The sequence below is a fragment of the Lynx rufus genome, unplaced genomic scaffold, assembly GCF_022079265.1.
Source record: "Lynx rufus isolate CCGP_SWC_20201006 ecotype Redwood Valley unplaced genomic scaffold, mLynRuf1.p SCAF_12, whole genome shotgun sequence".
Classification (NCBI taxonomy): domain Eukaryota; kingdom Metazoa; phylum Chordata; class Mammalia; order Carnivora; family Felidae; genus Lynx; species Lynx rufus.
In genome coordinates this window covers 36,281,607-36,308,065 of record NW_025814826.1, presented here as the reverse complement: position 1 = coordinate 36,308,065, position 26,459 = coordinate 36,281,607, and the positions used below count along the sequence as shown (strand labels likewise).

Sequence of the window (26,459 nt, the reverse complement as noted above, 5' to 3'; positions counted from 1 at the left end):
ACATGATTCAACTTAAACTACTGTCTAGGTCTTACCAGTGGCTAAATAAGTCATTGTGTTTCACAGTCAAATCATTAGATGAGCGTGTCTTATATTTTTTCTAATATATTTCTGTAAGATACAGTATATGTGCATGGGTAAAAATTATAGCCAAAAAATGTGAGGGGAACAGGAATTGGTGAGTTGGTTAACCAGTATTTAACATTGCTTGGCAGTAGTTTAAAACTTCTGAGCTTGGACAGTCTGGATGATAACTGTTAGAAGACACTGCTTCCATGTGTCCAAATTACAATACTTTGGTCAGATCATTAGTAATACATAGACAATTCCTCCCTACCTATAACTAAAATATAAGAGTATAAATCCAGTATTAGCATTAATTCTTTTAGATCTGAAGAGTGACAAATGCTTCTTCATCTATCGCTTATCATATATTTATTGGGCACCTACTATGTGCTAAATATTGCATTAGAAACTGGAAAAAGAAGACAAAGATATGGACCCCCTTAAGTAACTCACCCTATGAAGGACAGACAAAAGGAAAATGGTGAGGTTTTGTAATGTGAGTCATGACAGAGGTGAGCCCTAGGGGTTATGAGGTACAGAGAAAACCATGTGAAGGAGAGGACACCTGGTCCAAATCTTGATGAATGAATTTCCATTATCTGCACATCTCCATCCCACAAAAAAAGGGAAAAAGATAAGTTCCAAGCTCTGAGAATAGCATAGGCAAAGTCACGAAAGTGAGAAACTGATGCATCTGAGGAACTGCTGAATAAAGTGGATATGGGATGCTGCAGGAGGTGAGTGAGACAAAGTAGAGCTTTATAGACTATGAAAGGGAGTTTGTTTTTTTTAAGTCATGTAGAAACAGAGGATTTCACATAAATGGTGATTGTTAAGTAATCTGATTTACTGAGATCATCTAGCTGCAATTATAGAATGGATCAAGGGGAACAAGACTATGGCAAAGAGACCCATGCCAAAAGAAGAGAATGGACATCAGAAAAGTGTAGGAAGAAGAATCATAGAATTGGTTTCTGGTTGGATGAGGACTGAGGGAAAATGAGTGGTCTAGGATCACTGACCAATATAGATGAGGATGCTCATAGGATACTCAAGAGGAGGAGGTGGGAGGATGATTAGGCTTGAGGGGAATGAAGAATCATGATGAATTCAGGTCTGATATAAATTAAATTTGAGATAAGCAGAATTGCTAAGTGAAGAAGACAATAGGCAGTTGTTTGTGTGGGTCAATAGCTCCAGAAAGTGATATTAGATGGCAGTAGATCTTTGTTAGCATCAATGTACATGGGTATATTTGAAACCATTTAAGTGGGTGAAGTTTTCTAGGAAGCAGGTATAAAGAGGAGGAGAAGAGAGCTAAGTCCTGGGGAATGTTACCATTTAAATGGCTAGCCCTGGAATTAAAGGGAAAAAAAAGTCACCAAATAGTTAGAACTGAAGACGTAAATGAAAAATGGCATTACAGATTCTTTGGAAAGAAAAAGTTTCAAAGACAAATATCAAATTTTTTAGTCATCTCTTCATTCCTTGATCTGTTTATCCACTCAATACGTATTTATTGGATTCCTAGTATATTCTAGTCACTAACTATATACAGTTGCTAAACAAAGTCAACCCTGTCCTAAGATAGATTATCATTTGATGGAATACACTGATTTTAAATAAATGAGCCAAGAAATATGTGTGATTTCAAAACATGGTGAATGCCATAGAAGAATACAAGGATTCCCTTGGTGTGATCATTAGGACGTTGTTGGTGGCATTCATATTGGTCGTCTTAATGGGATTAGAAAAATGAGAGCAAGTCAAATTGTCACCAAATTGCCATGGATCAAGGAGGAAATTTGAGGGAAGGATGCAAAATAAAGCAATGTAGGCAACTTCTTTAGAAGCTTGAGTGTGACAAATAATAGATCAATAGCAAAAACAAAACAAACACCAAAGAAGATTTTTATTCTGTTTTAAGAGATAAGAGGATAGAGCATATTTATGGGCTGAAGTTACAAGGAACCAGGAAAGAGAAATAGGTATATATATTTATCACAGTGAGATAAATAATTGATGAAATTGGGTAAAATTAATTAAAAATATCACATTTCAGGTGGATTCAAATGAGTTAAAGACACACTACAGGAGTTCTACAAAATTTCAGGTAGGTGACTTACAATTTCAAAATTGTGCAAGTTATCCATTGCCATTTTGATTTTAAGTCCCATCTACAAATTTCTTTTTTCAAAATCTGCTTCTTTTTGAATTGTAGCTTTTGTAACAAAGTTTATACAGATGAAGTTCTATTAAGCAAAGGCAAACCTGAAGTTTTTGCTTCTCAATAATTACATGGTATACTTCCTTGAATGTGCAGTTCTTTATATGCATCTTTATCAAGCACAACAAAATGTTAGTGCTCACATTTAAATTCTGAATAAAATATCAGTAAAGAAGTATGGAGTGTACAGTAAAATTTTGGATCATGAGTAACTTGTTCTGTGAGTGTTCCGCAAGATGAGCAAACATTTCTAATAAATTTTAACTTGATAAACGGGCAGTATCTTGCAATATGAGTAGTACATGATCCAAATGTCACATGATCACAACTGAGCCAATGGTTCTTGAAATTCACTTTGATATACAAATGCTTGGGATTGCAAGCGTGTTTCCAGAATGAATTGTGCTCACAAACCAAGGTTATACTGTACTTTGTCTTATTCATATAGAATGCTAGCCTCCAATTCACATACCATGTTGTAAAAGTCTATCAAATTGTTCTACTCCTATTTCTTTGTTGTTCATATAAACAAAATACGGGGCGCCTGGGTGGCACAGTCGGTTAAGTGTCCGACTTCAGCTCAGGTCACGATCTCGCGGTACGCGAGTTCGAGACCCGCGTCAGGCTCTGGGCTGATGGCTCAGAGCCTGGAGCCTGTTTCTGATTCTGTGTCTCCCTCTCTCTCTGCCCCTCCCCCGTTCATGCTCTGTCCCTCTCTGTCTCAAAAATAAACGGTAAAAAAAAAAAAAAGAAAGAAAGAAAAGAAGCAATTATTTATATAATATGGCACCCTCTTTCCTCAAATAACAATATAATTGTATGTTTTTCCACTCATGATTATTTACACCCAAATACTTTGTTATCTTTTATTTGTCCCTCCTACCTTTGAGAAATATAGATTTGGGAGATATCCAAGCTTACCTAACTTGTGTAAGTCCAACCTCCCATTTCAAGAACACTTCTGTGGCCTCGAATTTTGTATAAAAATACAAATCTGGGTTTAGGAACCCTATTGTCCCCATTGGCAGTCTATGGTGATTAAAATCTCTTTCAATTTGTTTTTATCTCCAACTAATTTTCTTCATAAAAAATTGCCACATACTTAGACATATTCATAATCTATGCTACTTTGATGAACTCCACAAAAGGATGTATATTCTTTTTAAGTGTCACAAAACTTATTCTAAACTCTTAATCACTGTCTTGAATTTGAATAAAGGCAAATTAACTCATACATTTAATGTGGGTTTACAAATGTAAAATTTTACATTTATTCAATTGTGGTCACTCATTTTGAATTCTCTTAGCACATCCTGCTTGTCTAGTTATTTTTGTGATTCATTATTCCATTATTAGATTGTTAATTTCTTGTGGACAGAAACAATATTTTACTCCTATTTCAATCCCAACATGTTTTGTAAAGTGCCTTGTACAGAGTTCAGTATTGGTCAATTCTTACTCTATTCAATTTTCTACAATTCAATGAGAAATAAATCATCTTTATCTAACACTAGCGTGTCAATATCAAACACAGCTAATGACTACATAGAGAATTAAAGTGGGCAGTTGAGCAATTGGATAGACAGCAAGTAAAAAGACCATAATTCTGACATATTAGTTCTAATAAATTTATTTTAAAGAATTTAAAAAGATTATTATGATTTGAGCCAGAAAACATGAGTGCTGCAATAACACTAGACAAGTTAACAATTCTATGCTCCTGCTTTTATACTTATATGACATTATTTTAATAGCTGTTCTGTATTCATCTCAACTTGCTACAAGGCTCAATATCTGTAGGGTAAAATTAATGAGGTTTGAGGATATGATATAATTTATAAACCAATACTATCTGTAAAGAATTTGTTTGTAATAGCCAGTCTGATTAATTTAAACTAAAAGTTTCATTTCTCTTTAGTAACACTAAGTTATTGTGAAATTCTGGTATGCAATTAATTACCTCAACTTTCCATTTCATATGCCTTACAAAAAGCCCTTAACTGCTCTTAAATGTTTTAAATAAATTAAATGTTTTTTAAATTACTCTATTTTTCAAAACTGTATAAAAATTAATGAAAATGAATATATCTTACTAAAAGAATTTCTTATTGTTATCATTGCAATCAGGAAAGTATGCAAGTGATGTTGCCATTTTGCAACTGCCAGGATAATAGAAGACAAGAATAATTAAATACATGACAGATTTTAATATATATATTTTTTTAGCTATAATAATACTTTTAATACTTTCAACTCCTATTGGAGTTACTGATTAATTGTAAATGGGACTGGTTCCTTTCCTCTATCTCAGCCTGCACAGTGTCTAAGAGATAGATTTCATAGCAGTTTATTGTTAGCAATACCATCCCGAAGAGAGAGCAGTATAGAGAACTGAGGTATCTGGAAGAACCACCAACAGTATAATCAGGCCTGAATACTGGAGTATTGGCTGAAACATAAAAATATGCAACTGCGTTTAATGTCCAATGGTTTCTAATAAAATCAAGAATTGACTTGACTTTCAGTCCAAATCCCCATGTTTAAAACACTATTAAAATGTATTTTAACATTAGCAACCATGCCATCTCTGAAGTATATGTGACAGCTCAACAGAAATTACAGAAAATGCAGAGCCTAAGGAGAGCTCAGATGCATGAAAGTGGAAATGAAAAACATTGGAAGTAGACTACAAAATAGTGTTGTTATTTTCATGGTGCTAATATACCTTTCAGTGACACCGGGCATACTTAACTGAAGGCAGTTTTGTATTAAACAACAAATAATTCATGGTACCAGTCAGCTCTTACATATTGGTATAAATCAATCCATGTCCAAAAAAGCACATAAATACAATGATTGTGAATATGTTTTTCCAACAGCTGGATGTTGCATCAATAATGCCATTTGATGTTTTCTACGTCTTCTTTGGGTTTAATCCAATATTTAGGGCAAATAGGATATTAAAGGTAAGATAACTATATTTAATTTCTTTTTATAATCTTGAAATGATTTAAAATGTCCTAAAAGTATATTTTTAATTTTTCCCAAACTGTCCATTTTTCTGCCCTTATCAATGCTATGAATTTTAAAACTGAATGAAGGAAAAACATCATTGTTTCTACTAATGGAAGTTGTTTTTGATTATTCTATGTCTCACAAGAGGTATTTTTATAATCTAAGATAGGAATGCCTTTGTACTTCTACATACAACTATAACTACAAATGAATCTTTCATAATTATATTCTTTCCCATTTGTCCTTTTTCATTAGATGGTCACTGAATACCAGGAACACAGGCAGTAAAATGATAGATTAGATTACCTTTAAGTTATGTTACTCATCTGTAATTCTAGAAGAAAACTGCAAATGCTTTTTGCATAACAGAATTGTTTACATATTTAGATATAACTCAAATATCCACCAACAGGGAACTAGTTAAATACGTTGTAGGACACCTATATAACAGAATACTTTGTAACACAAGAAAGAAAGAAATAAAAAGAAAGTTTTGTATGAACTTATACAGGAAGACCTTAAGGATAATTTCTTTAAAAGCTAGTTATGGAATAGTTTATAGAACATTACTAACTTTTCTATAACAAAAAGAGGAAAATATTCCATTTCTTTGTATTTATATAAACAGTGAAAAACTACCAAATGAATTTAATAAAAATGGTTAGCTGGGGTGGGGATGGAAGGCAGGAGGGAAAATTAGAATGAATAGGGACAGGAATGGGAGCAAGACTTTGAAAGGCATATGTTTCCTATTGTTTTTAAACTGTGGGAATGCATTACCTATTCAAAAAGATTCTAAGATATAAACATTTTATAACTCAGCTTCATCAGGCACCTAAAACAAATCTGAGGAGAGTCAGGACGTGAAATTTCATGTAAATCTTTAAAAATAGCAACAATAATGTATTCCCAAAAACAACCTTTATAAAAGGAACACCAAAGATTTTATAAATTTTAAGTGGTTATCTCTCTCGCATCTTGGGAAGACAATACAGCATAACCTGGGGACATAGTAGAGCCTGACAACAGCAGCAATAGCAGCAAAAAAAAAAAAAAAAAAAAAGCAGCTGCTCTTTGTTGAATACATGCTTGGGGCTGCAAACTTTGTCAAACTTAATATTCGTGACACCATTTATTCTTTGAATAACTTCATTTTAGAGATGAGGATTAGCAGGGTGAAAAAAATGTAGATTCTATCACATGTTTTTCACTCCAAATTTTTTACTGTAATCAAATTGGCAAATAAACCTCAACCTGAAAGGGCTTTCCTTCCATGCCTATAATTTTTGGGTTTTTTTTTTTTAATTTTTTTCAATGTTTACTTATTTTTGAGAGAGAGAGAGAGAGAGCCAGGAAGGGGCAGAGAGAGAGGAAGACCCAGAATCTGAAGCAGGCTCCAGGCCCTGAGCTGTCAGCACAGAACCCAATGCAGGGCTTAACTCACAAACTAAGATATCATGACCTTAGCCAAGTCAGATGCTTAACCGATGAGCCACCCAGGCACCCCACCCATAATTTTTTTCAAGTTGAAAGGGACTTTCCTTTATATTTTAACACATTTAAGACAACTCTAGAGATTTCTGGTTTCACCTTGGAATGTGGGTCTAGATTGGAGCAAAACTTAACCTTTCCAAACAACTTAGCAGGCAGGCCATCCCTCATCAAATGTCTAATCACACATGAAAGTTGCCAGAGATTCCTGCTCAGAGATAACCAACTTTCCAGGAAGACTCAGGTTCCTATGGATTTGGGAGTTTGTCTGGCATTATAATAAAAACTTATAAAAAGCCAACTCTTTACACCTCATCTCTGTATCTCTGAAGTGTCCAAAGACTCTCTATATTCAATAGCCTTTTTAAATATAGAATACCCTGAAAGTCAACATTGATCTTGTTTTCATAGCCCAATAGTCTAGTCATTTCACAAATAAGTGTGTCATTTTAATGCACAATTCCCTAGGAAAAATTTCATTTCTCCGTCTCCAAATTATATATGAGAATACAAATTAAAAATATAAATTTTCTCTACAGTGAACACTGAAGCTAAACTTAAAAACACCTTTGTGCAAATTTCTATTAAGAGCACAATAAACAAGTTACCACAAATTGAAATTATCTCAACTGAATGAGGGATTTTTCCTACTTAGGATTCTGGAAAAACAAGTCATTTGTGTGTATTTCTAGGTAAACAGTGATTCCTATTATATCTGTTTTGTAATTTTAAATGTTCTATTGCAGTCATATTTACATCAGATCAATTTTGAACTACATAAACCATGAGCTAAGTAATATTCAATAATCCCTTATATCTGTAAGATTCTGTGAGTCTTAAATTAATAATTAAATAATTAAATACACTAACTCTTGTATGGATGCAACTGCTTCAGGAGATATGTTGTCTTACTGTTCCCATTTTACAGATGAGGAAACCAAGATACAGAAATATTTAGTGACTTTTCCAATGTTGCATAGTTGGTAAATGGCAGAGGTGAGATTGGAGTTTGGCTCTGGATTTCATGCTCTTCCTCTTGCTTTATACTGCATATAGTAATGAAAGAGGAGTTCATGTAGGGTGTATGAGTTAAGATAGAAGAAGATGTAAGCAGGAAGAGACCTTGAGGGAAATAGCAACTCTGGATTACATGCATGTAAACTCACTGTACCTCTTTGAACAATGTCAAGAATAGCTAACCAATGCTACTGTTACTGGACTTTAAATTTTGTTGAAGTAAATGCTCATTTAATGCAACTTGCTTAAAAATAATGCTAGTGTTAAGGAACTGGACTTAACATCTATTTATGACTTCAATATATTATATTATACTTTTCCTATTTTAGTTATGTCTTAGGGTGAGTGTGATTTTAATTATTGTAAAATAGAGTTCTGTTAGATGCTTTAAAAAGAAAAGGGAAAGAAATGTTTTTAAGCTTGATTTTCAAAGACATTACAAACAAGACTGTAACTAGAGAGTAGAAATAAAATAAAGCAAGAAGCACTGGGAGTTTGCACCATTCTAAAATGTACTGACCAGAGGAAGATACAAGTAAATAGACCCTTGTTTGTTTGTTTGTTTGTTTGTTTTGAAGACTTATGAATGGAATTATTTTAAGTAACAAATAAAATTTATTTTACATAGTTTGATTTAAATATGTGTATTTAAGACTAACACACTTTGGGATTTCTTTTGTTCGTTTTCTACATAGTACACTTCATTTTTCGAGTTTAATCATCACCTAGAGTCTATAATGGACAAGGCATATATCTACAGGTAAAGTATGACTCAGTATACTTCCAGGGGTGGCAGAGAAAGCAATGGCACAACAGTTTAGCCAGCATTTGGAAAGAATATGATATCCCTGTGGAAGAAACAGAATAATCTCAAATTTTTGGTTATATAAAATATAGGGTTATGTTCTAAAACAGACTTGAATATTTTGAAGTGAGATAAAAGCATGAAAATCATATTAGATTTTATAAGAATATAGGACTAAAAATAGAATGTATTACCTGCTTCAGTCATAACAAGTACAGATAAATGTGTTCCTTCACAAATTGATTCTGCATCTTTCTCATGACAATTCATTTTTTTTAAATGTTTATTTTTGAAACACAGAGAGAGAGAAAGACAGAGTGTGAGCAGGGAGGGGCAGAGAGAGAGGGAGACAGAATCTGAAGCAGGCTCCAAGCTCAGAGCTCTGAGCTGTCAGCACAGAGCCCCACGTGGGGCTCAAACCCATGAACCCTGAGATCATGACCTGAGCAGAAGCTGGACATGGGCCACCCAGGCACCCTAACATGACAATTCATTTTAATCTGAATTTCATTCATTTGCTGTCCTGAACTTCACTTGCACAGAAGACTTCTAGTCACTATTAATCGTAGCGTAAAGTCCCACGAGCTTTTCAGAGATATCCAGTTAAATCAGCGTGGCGTATTTTATGGGACTCAAAGTGGAGAGGTGACCTTCGAGGCATGTCTTTCAGGGAGTTGATTCATACCATCTGTGAAAAGAGAGGAAGGGTGTTTTTTTTTTTTACACTCTGTCAGTCCCAGTGAAGACATTGCAGTTAGAAAACATGCAATGGCACCATCATTTTATACTGTACTAACGAGAGTTAACAGTTCACAAATTTAAAGCAAGGAGATTCAGTGGAGACTTTAAGAAAAAGAAAATGTTAAAATAGGCTGTATTCCAGAAACAACATGAGCGTCTCTTTGCATTTATTCTCCTTGGCAGAGTCATTCGAACAACTGGATACTTGCTGTTTACTCTGCACATTAATGCCTGTATTTATTACTGGGCTTCAGACTATGAAGGAATTGGAACTACTAAATGGGTGTATGATGGTGAAGGAAACAAGTAAGTTTTAATTTGAAGGAAACATGGATTCTTAACTTTCTGTTTCAGTGTACATGTTTCCTTAAGCTAGTGTTTTTGAAACTGTAAGTCACAATCCATTAATAGGCAGTATGTTTCTAAGTGAAAGAAAATAAAGCAGAGGAGAATAAAATAGAAAATATCAGTCTGTCATACCTAGTAGATGTGTGTGTGTGTGTGTGTGTGTGTGTGTGTGTGTGTGCGTGCATCCTGGGTTGACCTGGGAAATGCATTTCTTGCTCTGGATTATGATCAGAAAAGTTTGAAAGCCTCTGCTTTAGACAACTGAGTGATAGGATAACTTTTAATAACTCCAGTGCTGATTGTTAGTAATGAACAATGTTAATTATTTGGAGGTCAGGTGAGGTAGCTAATTAGTTTACCACTGAAGGGTTTTATGGGTTTATGAGTCAGCTATAACAACTAACTCAATTAAATACTTACAGAGTAACAAGGACCATAAATTAAACTTGACAATTAGATATGCAAGTATCACAGGAATAAAAGAGATCATTTGAAAAATTTAGGGCAGTAGAATCAGGACTCAGGAATGGCAACTAGGTTATTTAATAGTGAGACTTCCTTTTGGTAGATACAAGAACCTGGCATAAAGTAGACTCCCCTAACTTTCTGCTCCAATGAAGTGACATTGAGCATATTATAAGGCAATGTCCTTAATGGAAAAGGGCAGGTCCCAGCATGACTTTGAAGAGCAACTCACAGCAGCCTTGGGAAAGAAAGCAATTATAGGAGTGAAGATACCTCACAAAATTACACACTACCTAGAGTGAGCGGAATATGTGTGAGGGATTAAAACAACATTTTTTTGAACTTTTAACCAGAACTGATGTTAGAAATTTAAAGTCAGAAGGCTCACTGACTGGGAAAACATATCACACACACACACACACACACACACACACACACACACACACACACAGAATATCTATTCCTGGAAAGTTTATAACCAAATCTACAAGTAATTTCCTTTAGAATGTGGATTAAGTATATATTTAGTTTAATATAAATGATGAATTTATATAGAAAAATGAGTAAGGCACCAACTGTATTAAATAATGCCTAAAAGTGAGTGTGTAATCTAACATTATTAGCAGCCTCAGTCTGATAACGCTTCTTATCAAATCAGCAAGATAATAGAGATGCATCAAAATGCCTTCCAGAAAAAGTGGAACTAATTCTCTTTTCACACCTGGATGTCTCTCTGCAGCATTTCTAGAGACTATATCTTGTTCCCAGGCCTAGAACACTGTTAAGTATATTAAAACACTGACTATATTTTAAGTACTTAAAGAAGGCAGGGAAGAAGAAAGGAAGTAAGCAAAAAGAGGTAATGATCAGATCTGTGTTATAACAAGAAAAAAGAAACCAGCTTCAACCCATAAGAAATTTAAGCTAATGTTTGCTAACATTTTAGACTTACAATTCCCACTCTAGTGCAGACCAGATATCCAAAGCACCTCTTCTCTAAAAGACAAAATATATTATTTATAATTTTTGTCATAAAATTACTTGTTATAATATACATTTCTAAATAAATTACAATAAAGTAGTTTTCAATAATTATTGAATTCTCTACAAAGTAAAAAGAGTCTCCAAAGTCTAAAAAATAAATGTGTATAATAACTTGGAGCAGAATGGTGAGATAGCCACTGTGGAACAGAAATAAAGAACATAACTTCTTACTCAGTAGAAGGGGGAAAAAGGAATGAAAAACTAAAAAAAAAAATTTCAACAAGTCCAAAAAATAAAAAAAAGGCAAAAACAAAGTAAGGAAGTTCTGGGGAGAAATATAGAAAATAGAAAAGCAGAAAGGCAAAACAACACAAAATAAGATAGTAGAAACAACTTAAAATATACCAATAAGCACAGTAAATTACTATGGACTAAACTCACTAACTTAAAGAGATTGCCAATTAATAATAGTCAGAATAGACTTTAAAACAAAAATGATTCTAGGGGCGCCTGGGTGGCTTAGTCGGTTAAGAGTCCGACTTCGGCTCAAGGTCATGATCTCTCGGTTTGTGAGTTTGAGCCCCGCGTCAGGCTCTGTGCTGACAGCTCAGAGCCTGGAGCCTACTTCGGAATCTGTGACTCCCTCTCTCTCTGTCCCCTATCCGTTCGTGCTCTGTCTCTGTCTCTCAAAAAATAAATAAATGTTAAAAAAATTTTTTAATTATTATATATAAAAAGATTACCATAAAATGGTATAAATTTCAATTCACCATCAGTATATCCCAATTCTAAATGTGTATATGCTAATAAAATACTTACAATAAATCAAAGAAAGTCATAGAGCAAAAATTAATAGAAGGAAGAGAAATTGGCAAATGTGCCATCAAAGTGTGAGGTATCAACACACAACTATTTATTGACCAAGCAACCAAAACAATTAGTAAAGATATAAAAGATTTGAGAACCCACTTACCAAGCTTGATTTTTTTTATGCTTCTAGTTTTACTTAAATTCTAGTTACTTAACATATAATGTAACATTAGTTTCAGGAGTAGAATTTAGTGATTCATCACTTATATACAACATTCAGTGCTCATCACAACAAATGCCTTCCTTAATATCCATCACTCATTTAACCCTTCCCCCCACCCACCTCCCTTCCAGCAACCCTCAGTTTTTTCTCTATAGTTAAGAGTCTCTTTTATGGTTTGCCTCCCTCTTTTTTTCTTTCCCCTAATGTTCATCTGTTTTGTTTCTTAAATTCCACATGAGTGAAATCATATGGTATTGGTCTTTCTCTGACTAACTTATTTTGTTTAGCATAATACACTCCAGCTCCATCCACTTCACTGCAAATGGCAAGATTTCATTCTTTTTCATGGCTGAATAATATTACATTATACATATATATATTACATCTTTATCCATTCATCAGTCACAACTTCTTTATCCATTCATCAGTCAATGGACATTTGCGCTCTTTCCATATTTTTGGCTATTATTGATAATGCTGCTATATAAACATCAGAGTGCATGTGCCCCTTCAAATCAGCACTTTTGTATCCTTTTGTATAAATACCTAGTAGTGCAATTGCTCAGTCATAGGGTAGTTCTATTTTTAAATTTTTGAGGAACTTCCATACTGTTTTCCAGTGTGGCTGAACCAATTTGCATTCCCACCAACAGTGTAAAAGGGGTCTCCTTTCTCCACATCCTTGCCAACATCTGTTGTTTCCTGAGTTGTTAATTCTAGCCATCCTGACAGGTGTGAGGTGGCATCTCATTGTGATTTTGATTTGTATTTCCCTATGATGAGTGGTGTTGAGCATCTTTTCATGTGTCTGTTAGCCATCTGGATGTCTTCTTTTGGAAAAGTGTCTGTTCGTGTCTTCTACCCATTTCTTCACTGGATTTTTTTGGGTTTTGGGTGTTGAGTTTTATAAGTTCTTTATAGGTTTTGGATACTAACCCTTTATCAGATATGTCACTTGCAAATATCTCTTCCTGTTCCAAAGATTGCCTTTTAGTTTTGTTGATTGTTTCCTTCACCCTGTGCAGAAGCTTTTTAAAACAAGCTTAATTTAACAGATAAAAATAGCTCTTTGCACCCAAGAATTAGAAACCACCCATTCTTTTTAATCATTCATGGAAAATTACAAAAAGTGGTAGTTTTCTTGCCAATAGGCAATTTTCACTACATTTCACAGCATTGGTATCATACAGCCCACATTCTCTGATTATCAAGATAAGAATTACTTCATAGGCTCTGCTCTGCTCATTGAAGGGTTCTTACTCAAAACCTAAGCTCTAATAATCCTATTACCAGCTGTCAGGGGCACATGTATTTTGTGTATGTTTTATATGTATTTATAATATATAAATGCTGCTGCATTTTTATATATTGTAAGATTGCATATGGTAGTTATTAACATACTTACATTTTCCTTGAAGTTTTTAAACATCACCATCCACTACTATGCCCCTTCTATCTCTTCATAATACTCTTGGCTTTGTAAGCCCAAAACATTTCTTACTTAACCCTTGTGATAGTTTCTGATGACCTATAAAGTGAAGGTTGTTTATGAGGCCACTGGACTCATATCCTTTGCCCTCATTAGAATTAGGCAGCAAATTGTGGATCATAAGTAGAACATTGTGAACAATTAAAAGAAGAGTCAAGTTTAATTCTATTCCATTAATCCTTACCAGAATAATAATGTCTGTTCATTTCAATAGAAGACAAGGAGTCATTTTCATTCATATTGAATAGAAGGCATCCTTCAGTCAACTGTGAAATTTGACAAAGAAGGAAAAGGCTTAGCTCAAAAAGAAGACATAAGTAGTTAAGGTTATTTGGAACACAGAAATATCCCCAATGTACCTTTGTCCTTTGTCCATGTATACCACAGTTTAGTCATTTACTGGCATAAATTTCCCAGTGTCCACAAATGTCTTAAATGCCTAGCCCCAATCCTTAAAATATATACCTTCAAATGCAAGAGTAGAAACCATGCAAAGCTGTCATGGGAATCATGATTTTCGACAGGGTAAGGAAGGAATGAATTTACTATACCATAGTGCTAGGGAAATTTAGGACAACTTACCACCCTTCATTCTACACATAAAGATGATGAGACTGAGATAGATGAAGGTATTTATTCAGGATCTCCTATACTTCAGTTCAGAAACTGACAGAGAAGGAAGGAAGGAAGGAAGGAAGGAAGGAAGGAAGGAAGGAAAGGAAAGGAAGGGAGGGAAGGAGGGGAGGGGGGGAGGGGAGGGGAGGGAAAAGAAAAAAGGAAAGAAGAGAAAAGAAAAAAGAAAAGTCTTCACACTAGACACTACACACCCTTCGGATGTAACAGAAACATACCAGAACAGCAACGAGTTTAGTGGACCAGAAAGGAGAGGAAAGGCAGCTGGCAGCATGACAGGGAGGAGTCTGGAAGGAGATTTCACAGATGTGCTCACAGATGTAGTCTTCCCATGTTTTTATTTCAATAAGTCTAGGTGTGCATAACCATTCACTTATTCTTTCATATCATTCAACAAATATTATTAAACTCTTATTGTGCTAAGTCCATAAATAGCTGTCTTTTTGGAACTTACCTTCTAATGTGAACATGTTCCCTCATACTCAGTGCCTCCAGTGATAAATTTACAGAAATTTGGGACTAAGATGGATAGCAGCAGTTAAGAAAATACACACATAAAGTATTAAATTAGATCCTGTTAAAAATTGCATTTACCCAGGGTGCCTGGGTGGCTCAGTCAGTTAAGTGTCAGACTCTTGATCTCAGCTCAAGTCTTGATCTCAAGGTCATCAGTTCAGGCCCCACACTAGGCTTGTGCTGGGCGTGAAACCTACTTAAAAAAAAAAAGTTACATGTCCCACTACACATCCACCACAATAGCCAAAAATAAAAAGACTGTAAATACCAAGTGATAGGTTAAGAACGTGAAGCAAATGAAACCCTCATACATTGTTGAAGGGAACGCAAAATGGCAACCACTTTGGGAAAAGATTTGACGATTTCTTTTACAATTCAACATACACCTTACATGTATGTAAGTGATGAATCACTAGATTCTACACTGAAATTAATGTTACACAGTATGTTAACTAACTGGAGTTTAAATAAAAACGGGGAAAAAATATATACCTTACAAACAAAAATTCAAACATAAATACGCAAAATAAATAAAAATATATGTCTATTAAAAACTCATATAAGTACATTCAAGAATGTTTATTCATAACAACCAAAAACTTGAGACAGCCTAGGTGTTCATACACAGGAGAATAAACAAACTGTGCTATGTTCGTGCAATGCATAATACTCAGCAATTAAAAAGCATAAACTATTGATATACACAACATGAATAAATTTCAAAATCATTATTCTGAGTGAAAGACATCTTACAGAAAAGTGTACATGTGATGTGATTTCATTTGTGTGAAATTCTAAAACAGGCAAAACTTCATCTCTGGTAGAAAACATTAGAAGACTGGTTGCCTCTGGGAAAAGGAATGAGGGAGCTTTCTGGAGAGATAGAATGTTCTAGGTCTTGATCGGTGTTTGGGTTACACAAGTGTATACATTTGTCAAAATTCATCAAATAATATACTTAAGATGTATTGTATTTTCAAAATTTTAAAATGACTCTACATAAATATCAAACTCTGGTTAATATATATATTCTAAAGCACAGTATTTAGAAGGAAGTGTCTATGGTTGGCAAATTACTTTGAAATGCATCCAAAAAGTAAGATGGATTCCTGAATGAAAAAGTGGAAGGATATGTGACAAAGCACGTAGAATAAAATGTTCATAGCAGAATCTAGGTGTTCACTATAAAAAGTGGGTGCTCACTGTAAAATTCTTGTGATTCTTCTGTTTATTTGAAATTTTTTATAATGAAATCTTGGGGGGAAAGTTTCATATCATGTTTGTTTCACAGAAGAATTTCTGTTTTCAACACTAAATGTTTTTTTATGGTTTTATGTCAAATTCTGCCTTAGTGTTCTAACTTGGAACGCTATATATACAGCCTGTTAGATAGTTCATGTATTAAATCAGCCAGATAGAATCTCCTTGAAAAGATCTATCTGCCTGGCATGTTAATATTAGAGGTGGACACACTTGACTAATTAAGCTAATCCTAGAAAAATCAATAAGATGCCATCTAATTAAATTACAAATCTTACCTTTGGTTGTGCATGTCTGAGTGCATGAGACATGACTGAGAAAAGAATCCAAAAATAAACTTCAAAGCATTAAGGCAGAAAACTTCCAATTAACATAGCAGACTAATTCGTAAACAACAAAAAATAGTTCAAGGCTAACTCTTCAGATTTGGAAAATCAATGCCTAAGTTTCACATTTGATTGTTATCTCCTGGCATTCACAAATAAGAAAATTAGAGAAAGTAATTCATGTATTTGTTCCTGCTAACATTGCAGTGACTTTGAAGAAGACAGTAATCCCAACACTTGTAAGGGAGATGGCCGTGTAGGGAGAGAATCTAGTCCCTGTCCCATTCTGGATAGTATTGGGTTCAATATATTTCCTTAATTTAAAAAGACCCACAGGTCCTAGGTCGGTGACCAAACTAAATCAGGTAATAGGAAATTATAAATTGGAATTTGAAAAGTTAAAATGCAATCCATGAAATTAATTCTGTACTTCTTCAAGGTGGCTCTCTTTGACATCCAGTTCACTGTAATATTAGTAAGTCCAAAGAAACTTGCTAGAAAAAATTGCAAAGTGGTAATATTTTTATTCTCTTGGCACACTGGTTTCATACCCTCCAAAGAGTTAATTATTTTTCTGTTCCACCAGGTTTTAAAAAAAATACAAACTCATATCCTTCAAAAGGTATTGAATTTCAAAATGAATGATTTCTTTCTAGATCTGTTTTTGAATATTGACTTTAACTGCAGTTTGATTCTTTGTAAACCTCCAACTCCCTGCTGCTTGAAGATCTGAAAACTGTAAACTTTTGCACAAGAAAATGACCACCCTTGCTCAAAGACTGAAACACGATTACCTGAAGTACAAATATTTATGTGGCACACGTAGACAAAAAAAAAAAAAGCCAACTAGGTCTAGGATTCTGTAAACAGTACTGCCTTTCTGTGTCTACCCTAGAAACTAGAATTGCTAGATGGGACCCACTAAATCCAGTGCCTCTCTGCAATAATATATGGAGATGTTGTATATATACAGCACATTTTTCTTTAGGAATTCAGTGGTATGTGGAATATACCAAGTAGTATATCTAATCATGCACAAGGATTACAATAAATATACAATGAGACTAATACCAACTTTCATTCCCACTTCACTATAGACTCCATGAAACCCTTAGCCAAATGTAATTAAGTGAATCTTTTTTTTTCAATATATGAAATTTATTGTCAAATTGGTTTCCATACAACACTCAGTGCTCATCCCAAAAGATGCCCTCTTCAATACCCATCACCCACCCTCCCACCCCTCCCACCCCCCATCAACCCTCATTTTGTTCTCAGTTTTTAAGAGTCTCTTATGCTTTGGCTCTCTCCCACTCTAACCTCTTCTTTTTTTTTCCTTCCACTCCCCCATGGGTTTCTGTGAAGTTTCTCAGGATCCACATAAGAGTGAAAGCATATGGTATCTGTCTTTCTCTGTATGGCTTATTTCACTTAGCATCACACTCTCCAGTTCCATCCACGTTGCTACAAAAGGCCATATTTCATTCTTTCTCACTGCCATGTAGTATTTCATTGTGTATATAAACCACAATTTCTTCATCCATTCATCAGTTAATGGACATTTAGGCTCTTTCCATAATTTGGCTATTGTTGAGAGTGCTGCTATGAACATTGGGGTACAAGTGCCCCTATGCATCAGTACTCCTGTATCCCTTGAGTAAATTCCTAGCAGTGCTACTGCTGGGTCATAGGGTAGATCTATTTTTAATTTTTTGAGGAACCTCCACACTGTTTTCCAGAGTGGCTGCACCAGTTTGCATTCCCACCAACAGTGCAAGAGGGTTCCCGTTTCTCCACATCCTCTCCAGCATCTATAGTCTCCTGATTTGTTCATTTTGGCCACTCTGACTGGCATGAGGTGATATCTGAGTGTGGTTTTGATTTGTATTTCCATGATGAGGAGCAACGTTGAGCATCTTTTCATGTGCCTGTTGGCCATCTGTATGCCTTCTTTAGAGAAGTGTCTATTCATGTTTTCTGCCCATTTCCTCACTGGATTATTTGTTTTTCGGGTGTGGAGTTTGGTGAGCTCTTTATAGATTTTGGATACTAGCCCTTTGTCCGATATGTCATTTGCAAATATCTTTTCCCATTCTGTAGGTTGCCTTTTATTTTTGTTGATTGTTTCCTTTGCTGTGCAGAAGCTTTTTATCTTCATGAGGTCCCAAGAGTTCATTTTTGCTTTTAATTCCCTTGCCTTTGGGGATGTGTCAAGTAAGAAATTGCTACGGCTGAGGTCAGAGAGGTCATTTCCTGCTTTCTCCCCTAGGGTTTTGATGGTTTCCTGTCTCACATTCAGGTCCTTTATCCATTTTGAGTTTATTTTTGTGAATGGTGTGAGAAAGTGGTCTAGTTTCAACCTTCTGCATGTTGCTGTCCAGTTCTCCCAGCACCATTTGTTAAAGAGACTGTCTTTTTTCCATTGGATATTCTTTCCTGCTTTGTCAAAGATCAGTTGGCCATATGTTTGTGGGTCTAGTTCTGGGGTTTCTATTCTAATCCATTGGTCTATGTGTCTGTTTTTGTGCCAATACCATGCTGTCTCGATGATGACAGCTTTGTAGTAGAGGCTAAAGTCTGGGATTGTGATGTCTCCTGCTTTGGTCTTCTTCTTCAAAATTACTTTCGCTATTCGGGGCCGTTGGTGGTTCCATATGAATTTTAGGATTGCTTGTTCTAGTTTCAAAAAGATTGCTGGTGCAATTTTGAATGTGTAGATAGCTTTGGGTAGTATTGACATTTTGACAATATTTATTCTTCCAACCCATGAGCACAGAATGTTTTTCCATTTCTTTGTATCTTCTTCAATTTCCTTCATTAGCTTTCTATACTTTTCAGCATACAGATCTTTTACATCTTTGGTTAGATTTATCCCTAAGTATTTTATGCTTCTTGGTGCAATTGTGAATGGGATCCGTTTCTTTATTTGTCTTTCTGTTGCTTCATTATTAGTGTATAAGAATGCAACCGATTTCTGTACATTGATTTTGTATCCTGCGACTTTGCTGAATTCATGTATCAGTTCTAGCAGACTTTTGGTGGAGTCTATTGGATTTTCCATGTATAATATCGTGTCATCTGCAAAAAGTGAAAGCTTAACTTCATCTTTGCCAATTTTGATGCCTTTGATTTCCTTTTGTTGTCTGATTGTTGATGCTAGAACTTCCAACACTATGTTAAACAACAGCAGTGAGAGTGGACATCCCTGTTGTGTTCCTGATCTCAGGGGAAAAGCTCTCAGTTTTTCCCCATTGAGGATGATGTGAGCTCTGGGCTTTTCATAAATGGCTTTTATGATGTGTAAGTATGTTCCTTCTATCCCGACTTTCTCGAGGGTTTTTATTAAGAAAGGATGCTGAGGGGCGCCTGGGTGGCTCGGTCGGATGGGCATCCAACTTCGGCTCAGGTCATGATCTCACGGTCCGTGAGTTTGAGCCCCGCGTCGGGCTCTGTGCTGACAGCTCAGAGCCTGGAGCCTGTTTCAGATTCTGTGTCTCCCTCTCTCTCTGCTCCTTCCCAGTTCATGCTCTGTCTCTCTCTGTCTCAAAAATAAATAAAAGTTAAAAAAATTTTTTTTAAAAAAAGAAAGGATGCTGAATTTTGTCAAATGCTTTTTCTGCATCGACTGACAGGATCATATGGTTCTTATCTTTTCTTTTATTAATGTGATGTATCACATTGATTGATTTGCGAATGTTGAACCAGCCCTGCATCCCAGGAATGAATCCCACTTGATCATGGTGAGTAATTCTTTTTATATACTGTTGAATTCGATTTGCTAGTATCTTATTGAGAATTTTTGCATCCATATTCATCAGGGATATTGGCCTGTAGTTCTCTTTTTTTACTGGGTCTCTGTCTGGTTTAGGAATCAAAGTAATACTGGCTTCATAGAATGAGTCTGGAAGTTTTCCTTCCCTTTCTATTTTTTGGAATAGCTTGAGAAGGATAGGTATTATCTCTGCTTTAAACGTCTGGTAGAACTCCCCTGGGAAGCCATCTGGCCCTGGACTCTTATTTATTGGGAGATTTTTGATAACTGATCCAATTTCTTCGCTGGTTATGGGTCTGTTCAAGCTTTCTATTTCCTCCTGATTGAGTTTTGGAAGTATGTGGGTGTTTAGGAATTTGTCCATTTCTTCCAGGTTGTCCAGTTTGTTGGCATATAATTTTTCATAGTATTCCCTGAAAATTGCTTGTATTTCTGAGGGATTGGTTGTAATAATTCCATTTTCATTCGTGATGTTATCTATTTGGATCATCTCCCTTTTCTTTTTGAGAAGCCTGGCTAGAGGTTTATCAATCTTGTTTATTTTTTCAAAAAACCAACTCCTGGTTTCATTGATCTGCTCTACAGTTTTTTTAGATTCTATATTGTTTATTTCTGCTCTGATCTTTATTATTTCTCTTCTTCTGCTGGGTTTAGGCTGTCTTTGCTGTTCTGCTTCTAGTTCCTTTAGGTGTGCTGTTAGATTTTGTATTTGGGATTTTTCTTGTTTCTTGAGATAGGCCTGGATTACAATGTATTTTCCTCTCAGGACTGCCTTCGCTGCGTCCCAAAGCGTTTGGATTGTTGTATTTTCATTTTCGTTTGTTTCCATATATTTTTTAATTTCTTCTCTAATTGCCTGGTTGACCCACATATTCTTTAGTAGGGTGTTCTTTAACCTCCATGCTTTTGGAGGTTTTCCAGACTTTTCCCTGTGGTTGATTTCAAGCTTCATTGCATTGTGGTCTGAAAGTATGCATGGTATGATCTCAATTCTTGTATACTTATGAAGGGCTGTTTTGTGACCCAGTATGTGATCTATCTTGAAGAATGTTCCACATGCACTTGAGAAGAAAGTATATTCTGTTACTTTGGAATGCAGAGTTCTAAATATATCTGTCAAGTCCATCTGATCCAATGTATCATTCAGGGCCCTTGTTTCTTTATTGACCATGTGTCTAGATGATCTATCCATTGTTGTAAGTGGGGTATTAAAGTCCCCTGCAATTACCACATTCTTATCAATAAGGTTGCTTATGTTTGTGAGTAATTGTTTTATATATTTGGGGGCTCCTGTATTCAGTGCATAGACATTTGTAGTTAAGTGAATCTTATATGTTCTGTCCTAATCTTTATTATATTCTTTTCTGTCGCTTTGATTCCTGATTTTCTTCCTATATGGGCTCTTAGGATACCAGTCTCTCCACTTTCAATTGTTCAAGTTAAGTACAGAATCTTTATCAACTATATTTCTAAACTTGACTATTATATTAATCAAGTATATTATTATACTTGATTTTCTTCAATACTAAATTTCTAGATAAATTACCTATTATACCCAAGAGAAATTTCCCTTTTAAGATTGAGGTCCGTACGTCTCTGTCCCTGTCATGGTTTATATAATGAATACTGTAATAAGATGTAAGTAGAGAAGAGAGAGGAGGAACATATCTGCTATATTTTCTATAAGTAAAAATAACTGTATCTACACTATAAAAGGCTCCCCAATCTTTATAAATATCCTTGATCTCACAAATCACTAGTGTGGTACTTTAAAGATGCCCTCAAATTCTTGCTACTCCTCTCATTGTAAGGTGGATCCAAATATCCCTTTCCTCAACTTCTGAGTTATAAGAAACTGTATAGCTACTGTCAGGACTACTATGGCTCTGGGGGAAACCAGCCACCAGGTAAGAAGCCCATCTACTCTGACACTGCCATGGTATGAGGAAGCTCAAGCTTGTCATATTGAGAAGCTGCTTGAAAAAAGGATACCCAGCCAGCCCCAGCTATTCCAACTATGCCAGCCCAGGTTCAGACACATGAGAGAAGACATCTTGGGCATTCCAAGAAGATACAATGTGGAGAACAGAGAAACCCAGTCAACAGATTCAAGTTCCCAGACATTTGGCCTCAATAAGTCTGCCCAGTGACCACCAGTCATTCAAGTCACCCCAGCTGAGGGTCCACTCATCTTGCTGGGCCATCTCTGCTGGGCTTTACACAAATACCCAACCCAAAGGTTTATGAGCCCTAATGAAATAGTTGTTTTATACCACTAAATTTTGAGGTTATCTGTTTTGCAGCAAGAGATAAGCAGAACACCTAGTAAACACCCTCCTTAGAACTAATTATTTAGTCATTTCACCATGTTTATTGAGAAGTTTATGTTGGTACACATGGTATTTGCTAATGTTTCCTATAGAAAGAAAATCTTGATTAGGAGGAAATGTGTTATAATTTAGTAGTGATCTGTACTCCCAAGCATAGTGCTATTTTAATGTGCTAATAAAAGGCAAAATGGATATATTTTCTTTTCACAGGTACCTGAGATGCTATTACTGGGCCGTTCGAACTTTAATTACTATTGGGGGCCTTCCAGAACCACAAACATCATTTGAAATTGTTTTTCAACTGGTGAATTTTTTTTCTGGAGTTTTTGTGTTCTCCAGCTTAATTGGTCAGGTAAATGGAGATATGAATCTCTAAATACATAATACTGCTATTTTTGAAAGGCTAATAAGTCTTTATAAATTTACAGAAGAAAAAAATCAATCTTTCATCTATTTTAATGAATTGGAGGAGGATGTGAATGAGCCAACATTGCCTTTGAATTTTTAAACCATTAAATCTATCAGAAGACCTGTCCACAATGTCAGGTTAGACTCCCAGAGAAAGTCAAGTTTCTAAATTGACTTATTAACTTGGAATTTCCTGAAAAACCTTTAAAAGCTCCCTTCTTTAATTAAACTTCAAACATTTTCATAAAATCCCTGGATTAAAATCAACTTCAGAGGTCATTTAAACCATAGGCTCCCAAATGCCATTTAAATAAATTTAATTAATAAGTCATTGGTTCATAAATGTTTACTATGGCATCTCTTTGTCCTTATTCTCAAGGAATCACAGTCTAGTAAGAAAGTTAAACAAACAAAAGTAACTACCGCAAGGTAGTTGGCATTTGCAAGGCATAGAACCCAGTATCTTTGTGCATTCCCAGATTCATAAGAAAAAAAAGCTGGACAACATAGCTTTTTAGAAGTTATACTTCCTTGGAAGGTACTTCATATGCCATATGTTTGAGAACAAAAAAGCCCCATGTTGAGATTTGTATGCTGGGTAGAGTTAGACAAATTCACAAAATGACTATTTGACTATTCCCACTAGATAAACTATTCTTTCTCATTCACCACACTCACAGTGGTATGAATAAATTGCATGCTTTAACAATATTTTGCAATAAAAGCTATTTTAATAACATTTGAAGCTGACCACAAGTAGTCAAAACTCAAATCCTACATCAGTGAATATCAGGACCTGCTATCCATGGTAAGTACCAGAGGAAAGTTTGAAAGCTGTATTATATTAGTTAAGAAAAGGGAAGTTTTCCAGGAGTTTTTCTGAAGAAGAATGTATTTGCAACATCTTAATAAAACAGATAGGATTCAGTCATTATAGACAGATAGTCCAGTCAATCAGAAATAGTGTGTGAAAGATAGCAACAATATAAAACAAGTATGTTTGAGGAAATAGAAGGAGTGCCAGCATGACTGGAGTGAAGGATGCTTGTAAATAAGGTTAGAGATGTACATAAAGACAAAATATTTTAGGGCTCTGAGTGTTAAAGATGTTGAACTTTATCTTAAAAGGCAGTGGGAAGTCAGCCAAGGGGGAATTTTGAACAAAGGAGAAATTCAGGAAGATTATCAAAATATAATATGAATTGGAGGAGGTGATACTGTCTTTAAAAGTAGATTTTATTGGGGCACCTGGGTGGCTTAGTCAGTTAAGTGTTGGACTCTTAATTTCAGCTCAGGTCATGATCTCATGCGTTCTTGAGATCATGCCCCGTGTCAGACTCTGCACTGAAAGCACAAAATCTACTTGGCATTCTGTCTCTCCCTTTCTCTCTGCCCTTCCCCTACTTGCATGCACTTGCTCGCTCTCTCAAAATAAATAAGTAAACACTTTAAAAAGTAATAAAAAATAAAAAGGAGGTTTTATTATTATTTAGGTATGGTGAAGCCAACAAATCAAGAGGCAATTGGCATTGATAAGATAGTTTGTTAGACAAACAGACTCAAAAGGAAGGGTCACAATATGCCAAGGGAGACACATGGGAAGCACCAGGGAAGGAGCAGGTGAAGCAGGGTAACAGATTTAGGATTGGCTAGTTTGGATAATTTTAGCAGGTTCTGGGATTTAGGAACTGTCTCTGTCTGGTACTTGGCTCTGGAGTGTCGGTGGATCAGGTGGATAGTAGCCTGGAATATGAGAGCCCAATAAAGAAGGCTGTTGGGAGGATGGCCTCTACATTGATTACTTTGCCTATAAAAGCCCACTCACAGTGGAGTTGTTTGCGATCTCTCGGAATCAGCTAACTCTGGACAGGGTAGTACCAGATATCAAAGCATCAAAATACAGAAAATAAAAAAACATGGTTAATACCATGATATATAGGGATATATAAGGATATGGCAACTCCAGCCTGAATATGGTAACATCATGGAGAGAGAGACTGTAAAGGAAACTCTAGAAAATATTCAGGTTTGGGAAGAATACACAAACAGTTAAAAATTATAAGTAATAGGGGCACCTGGGTGGCTCAGTCAGTTAAGCGTCCAAATCCTGATCTCAGCACAGGTCTTGATCTCAGAGTCATGAGTTCAAACCCTACATTGGGCTCCACACTTGGCATGAAGCCCGCTTAAAAAAAAACTGTAAGTATAAAATATCATAATCTTAGTGGCTTAGTCACTGCATCAATGACTGAAAATGGAAAGCTGGTTAATGCAATTAATTTGAACTTAAATAGCAAAAATAAAATTATTTCATAATTTCTCATAAAATTCTGTGTGAGGTAGCCACATCCCCTTCATTGCTATCTCACTTTTATAGATGAGGCAACTCCAGTGTAAAGAGATTAAGAGGCATACCTAATTCATACATGTAATTCACACAGTGAAATGATACAGCCATGAAATGTTGATAGTAATAGTAAAATCTAGCACGTATTTAGCACTTACTGTGTCCAAGTCAATGTCTACAAGATTAAAAAATTATATCTAGTTTGAGTTCAGTTCTTTTGCTATATAGTATGTGGTCTTTGGACTAGCAGCAGAAGCATCACTTGGGAAATTCAGATTTCAGACCTTACCCCAGAACTAAGGAATCAGAATCTACAGTTTAACAATATTTTCAGGTGATTTATATGCACATGAAAGTTTGAGAAGTGTTGCTTTACACACCACACCACACCACATCTGCCTTTACACTGAATTTGAGGTTCCAACAGGAACAGGAAGAAATATCAAGCCACTGAAAATGTAATACTAGAGCCTGCCACCCCCTCCTGTCACAAAAAAAAAGATTGAGACAGGAGGTACAGATTTGTGGTTAAACTTTCACAGTGACTAAAAAATGCTGAGGAAAACAGTTAAAAACAAAAGAGAGACTGGGACAAAATCCCCATTTATTCAAAATTCCCATATATAACCACACCAAGAACTACACCCTGGATGTGATCATCACATTTTAACTACAATACTCTAGTCTCTGATACAATTAATAAAGACTGGCATTTTCTTCACCTAATGTGGAACACATCATGAAATACATGTATTCTTCACCTCACTACCAAAACCATCATTGCTGAAGGATAGCACATAAAACCATTCAGATTCCTGTCACTATAAATTCTGGGCCTTCAACATTGATCAATAATGCTTTTAATTATCCTCGGCTCCCAATTTAAACTTTATTAAATTTCCCAACCCAACCGCTAACGTCCCAATTCTCACGGCCTTAGGTGAGTTGGTAATGTTCTCCATCTGTCAAGAATGGCTTGTAAAAAGGAGATCTAGTAACTGAGGTTGCAGAAGAACATTTGGAATAGCCCCCAAGGAGGAATTCAGAGACTGAAATAGATGTATCTAGTTTGACTATCTGCATAGCTCCTCAGCAGATACTTTTGATAAGAAGAACTTATTGACTCTAAAAATGGAAACTGAGGAAGGCACCACAATAAAAGAGCCATTTGAGGTAGACTTCAAAG

General features: G+C 35.4%; 1 protein-coding gene across 1 annotated transcript in view; it reads left to right on the top strand.

Annotated features, from left to right (window-relative positions):
* Positions 1-26,459, top strand: part of CNGB3 (cyclic nucleotide gated channel subunit beta 3) — a 153,339-nt gene that overhangs the window by 70,842 nt on the left and 56,038 nt on the right. Inside the window, exons 7-11 of the mRNA XM_047073786.1 lie at positions 2,129-2,179; positions 5,173-5,259; positions 8,512-8,576; positions 9,546-9,668; positions 22,729-22,870. Of these exons, the coding sequence (XP_046929742.1) occupies positions 2,129-2,179; positions 5,173-5,259; positions 8,512-8,576; positions 9,546-9,668; positions 22,729-22,870 (468 nt within the window). The remainder of the gene's footprint in view (positions 1-2,128; positions 2,180-5,172; positions 5,260-8,511; positions 8,577-9,545; positions 9,669-22,728; positions 22,871-26,459) is intronic.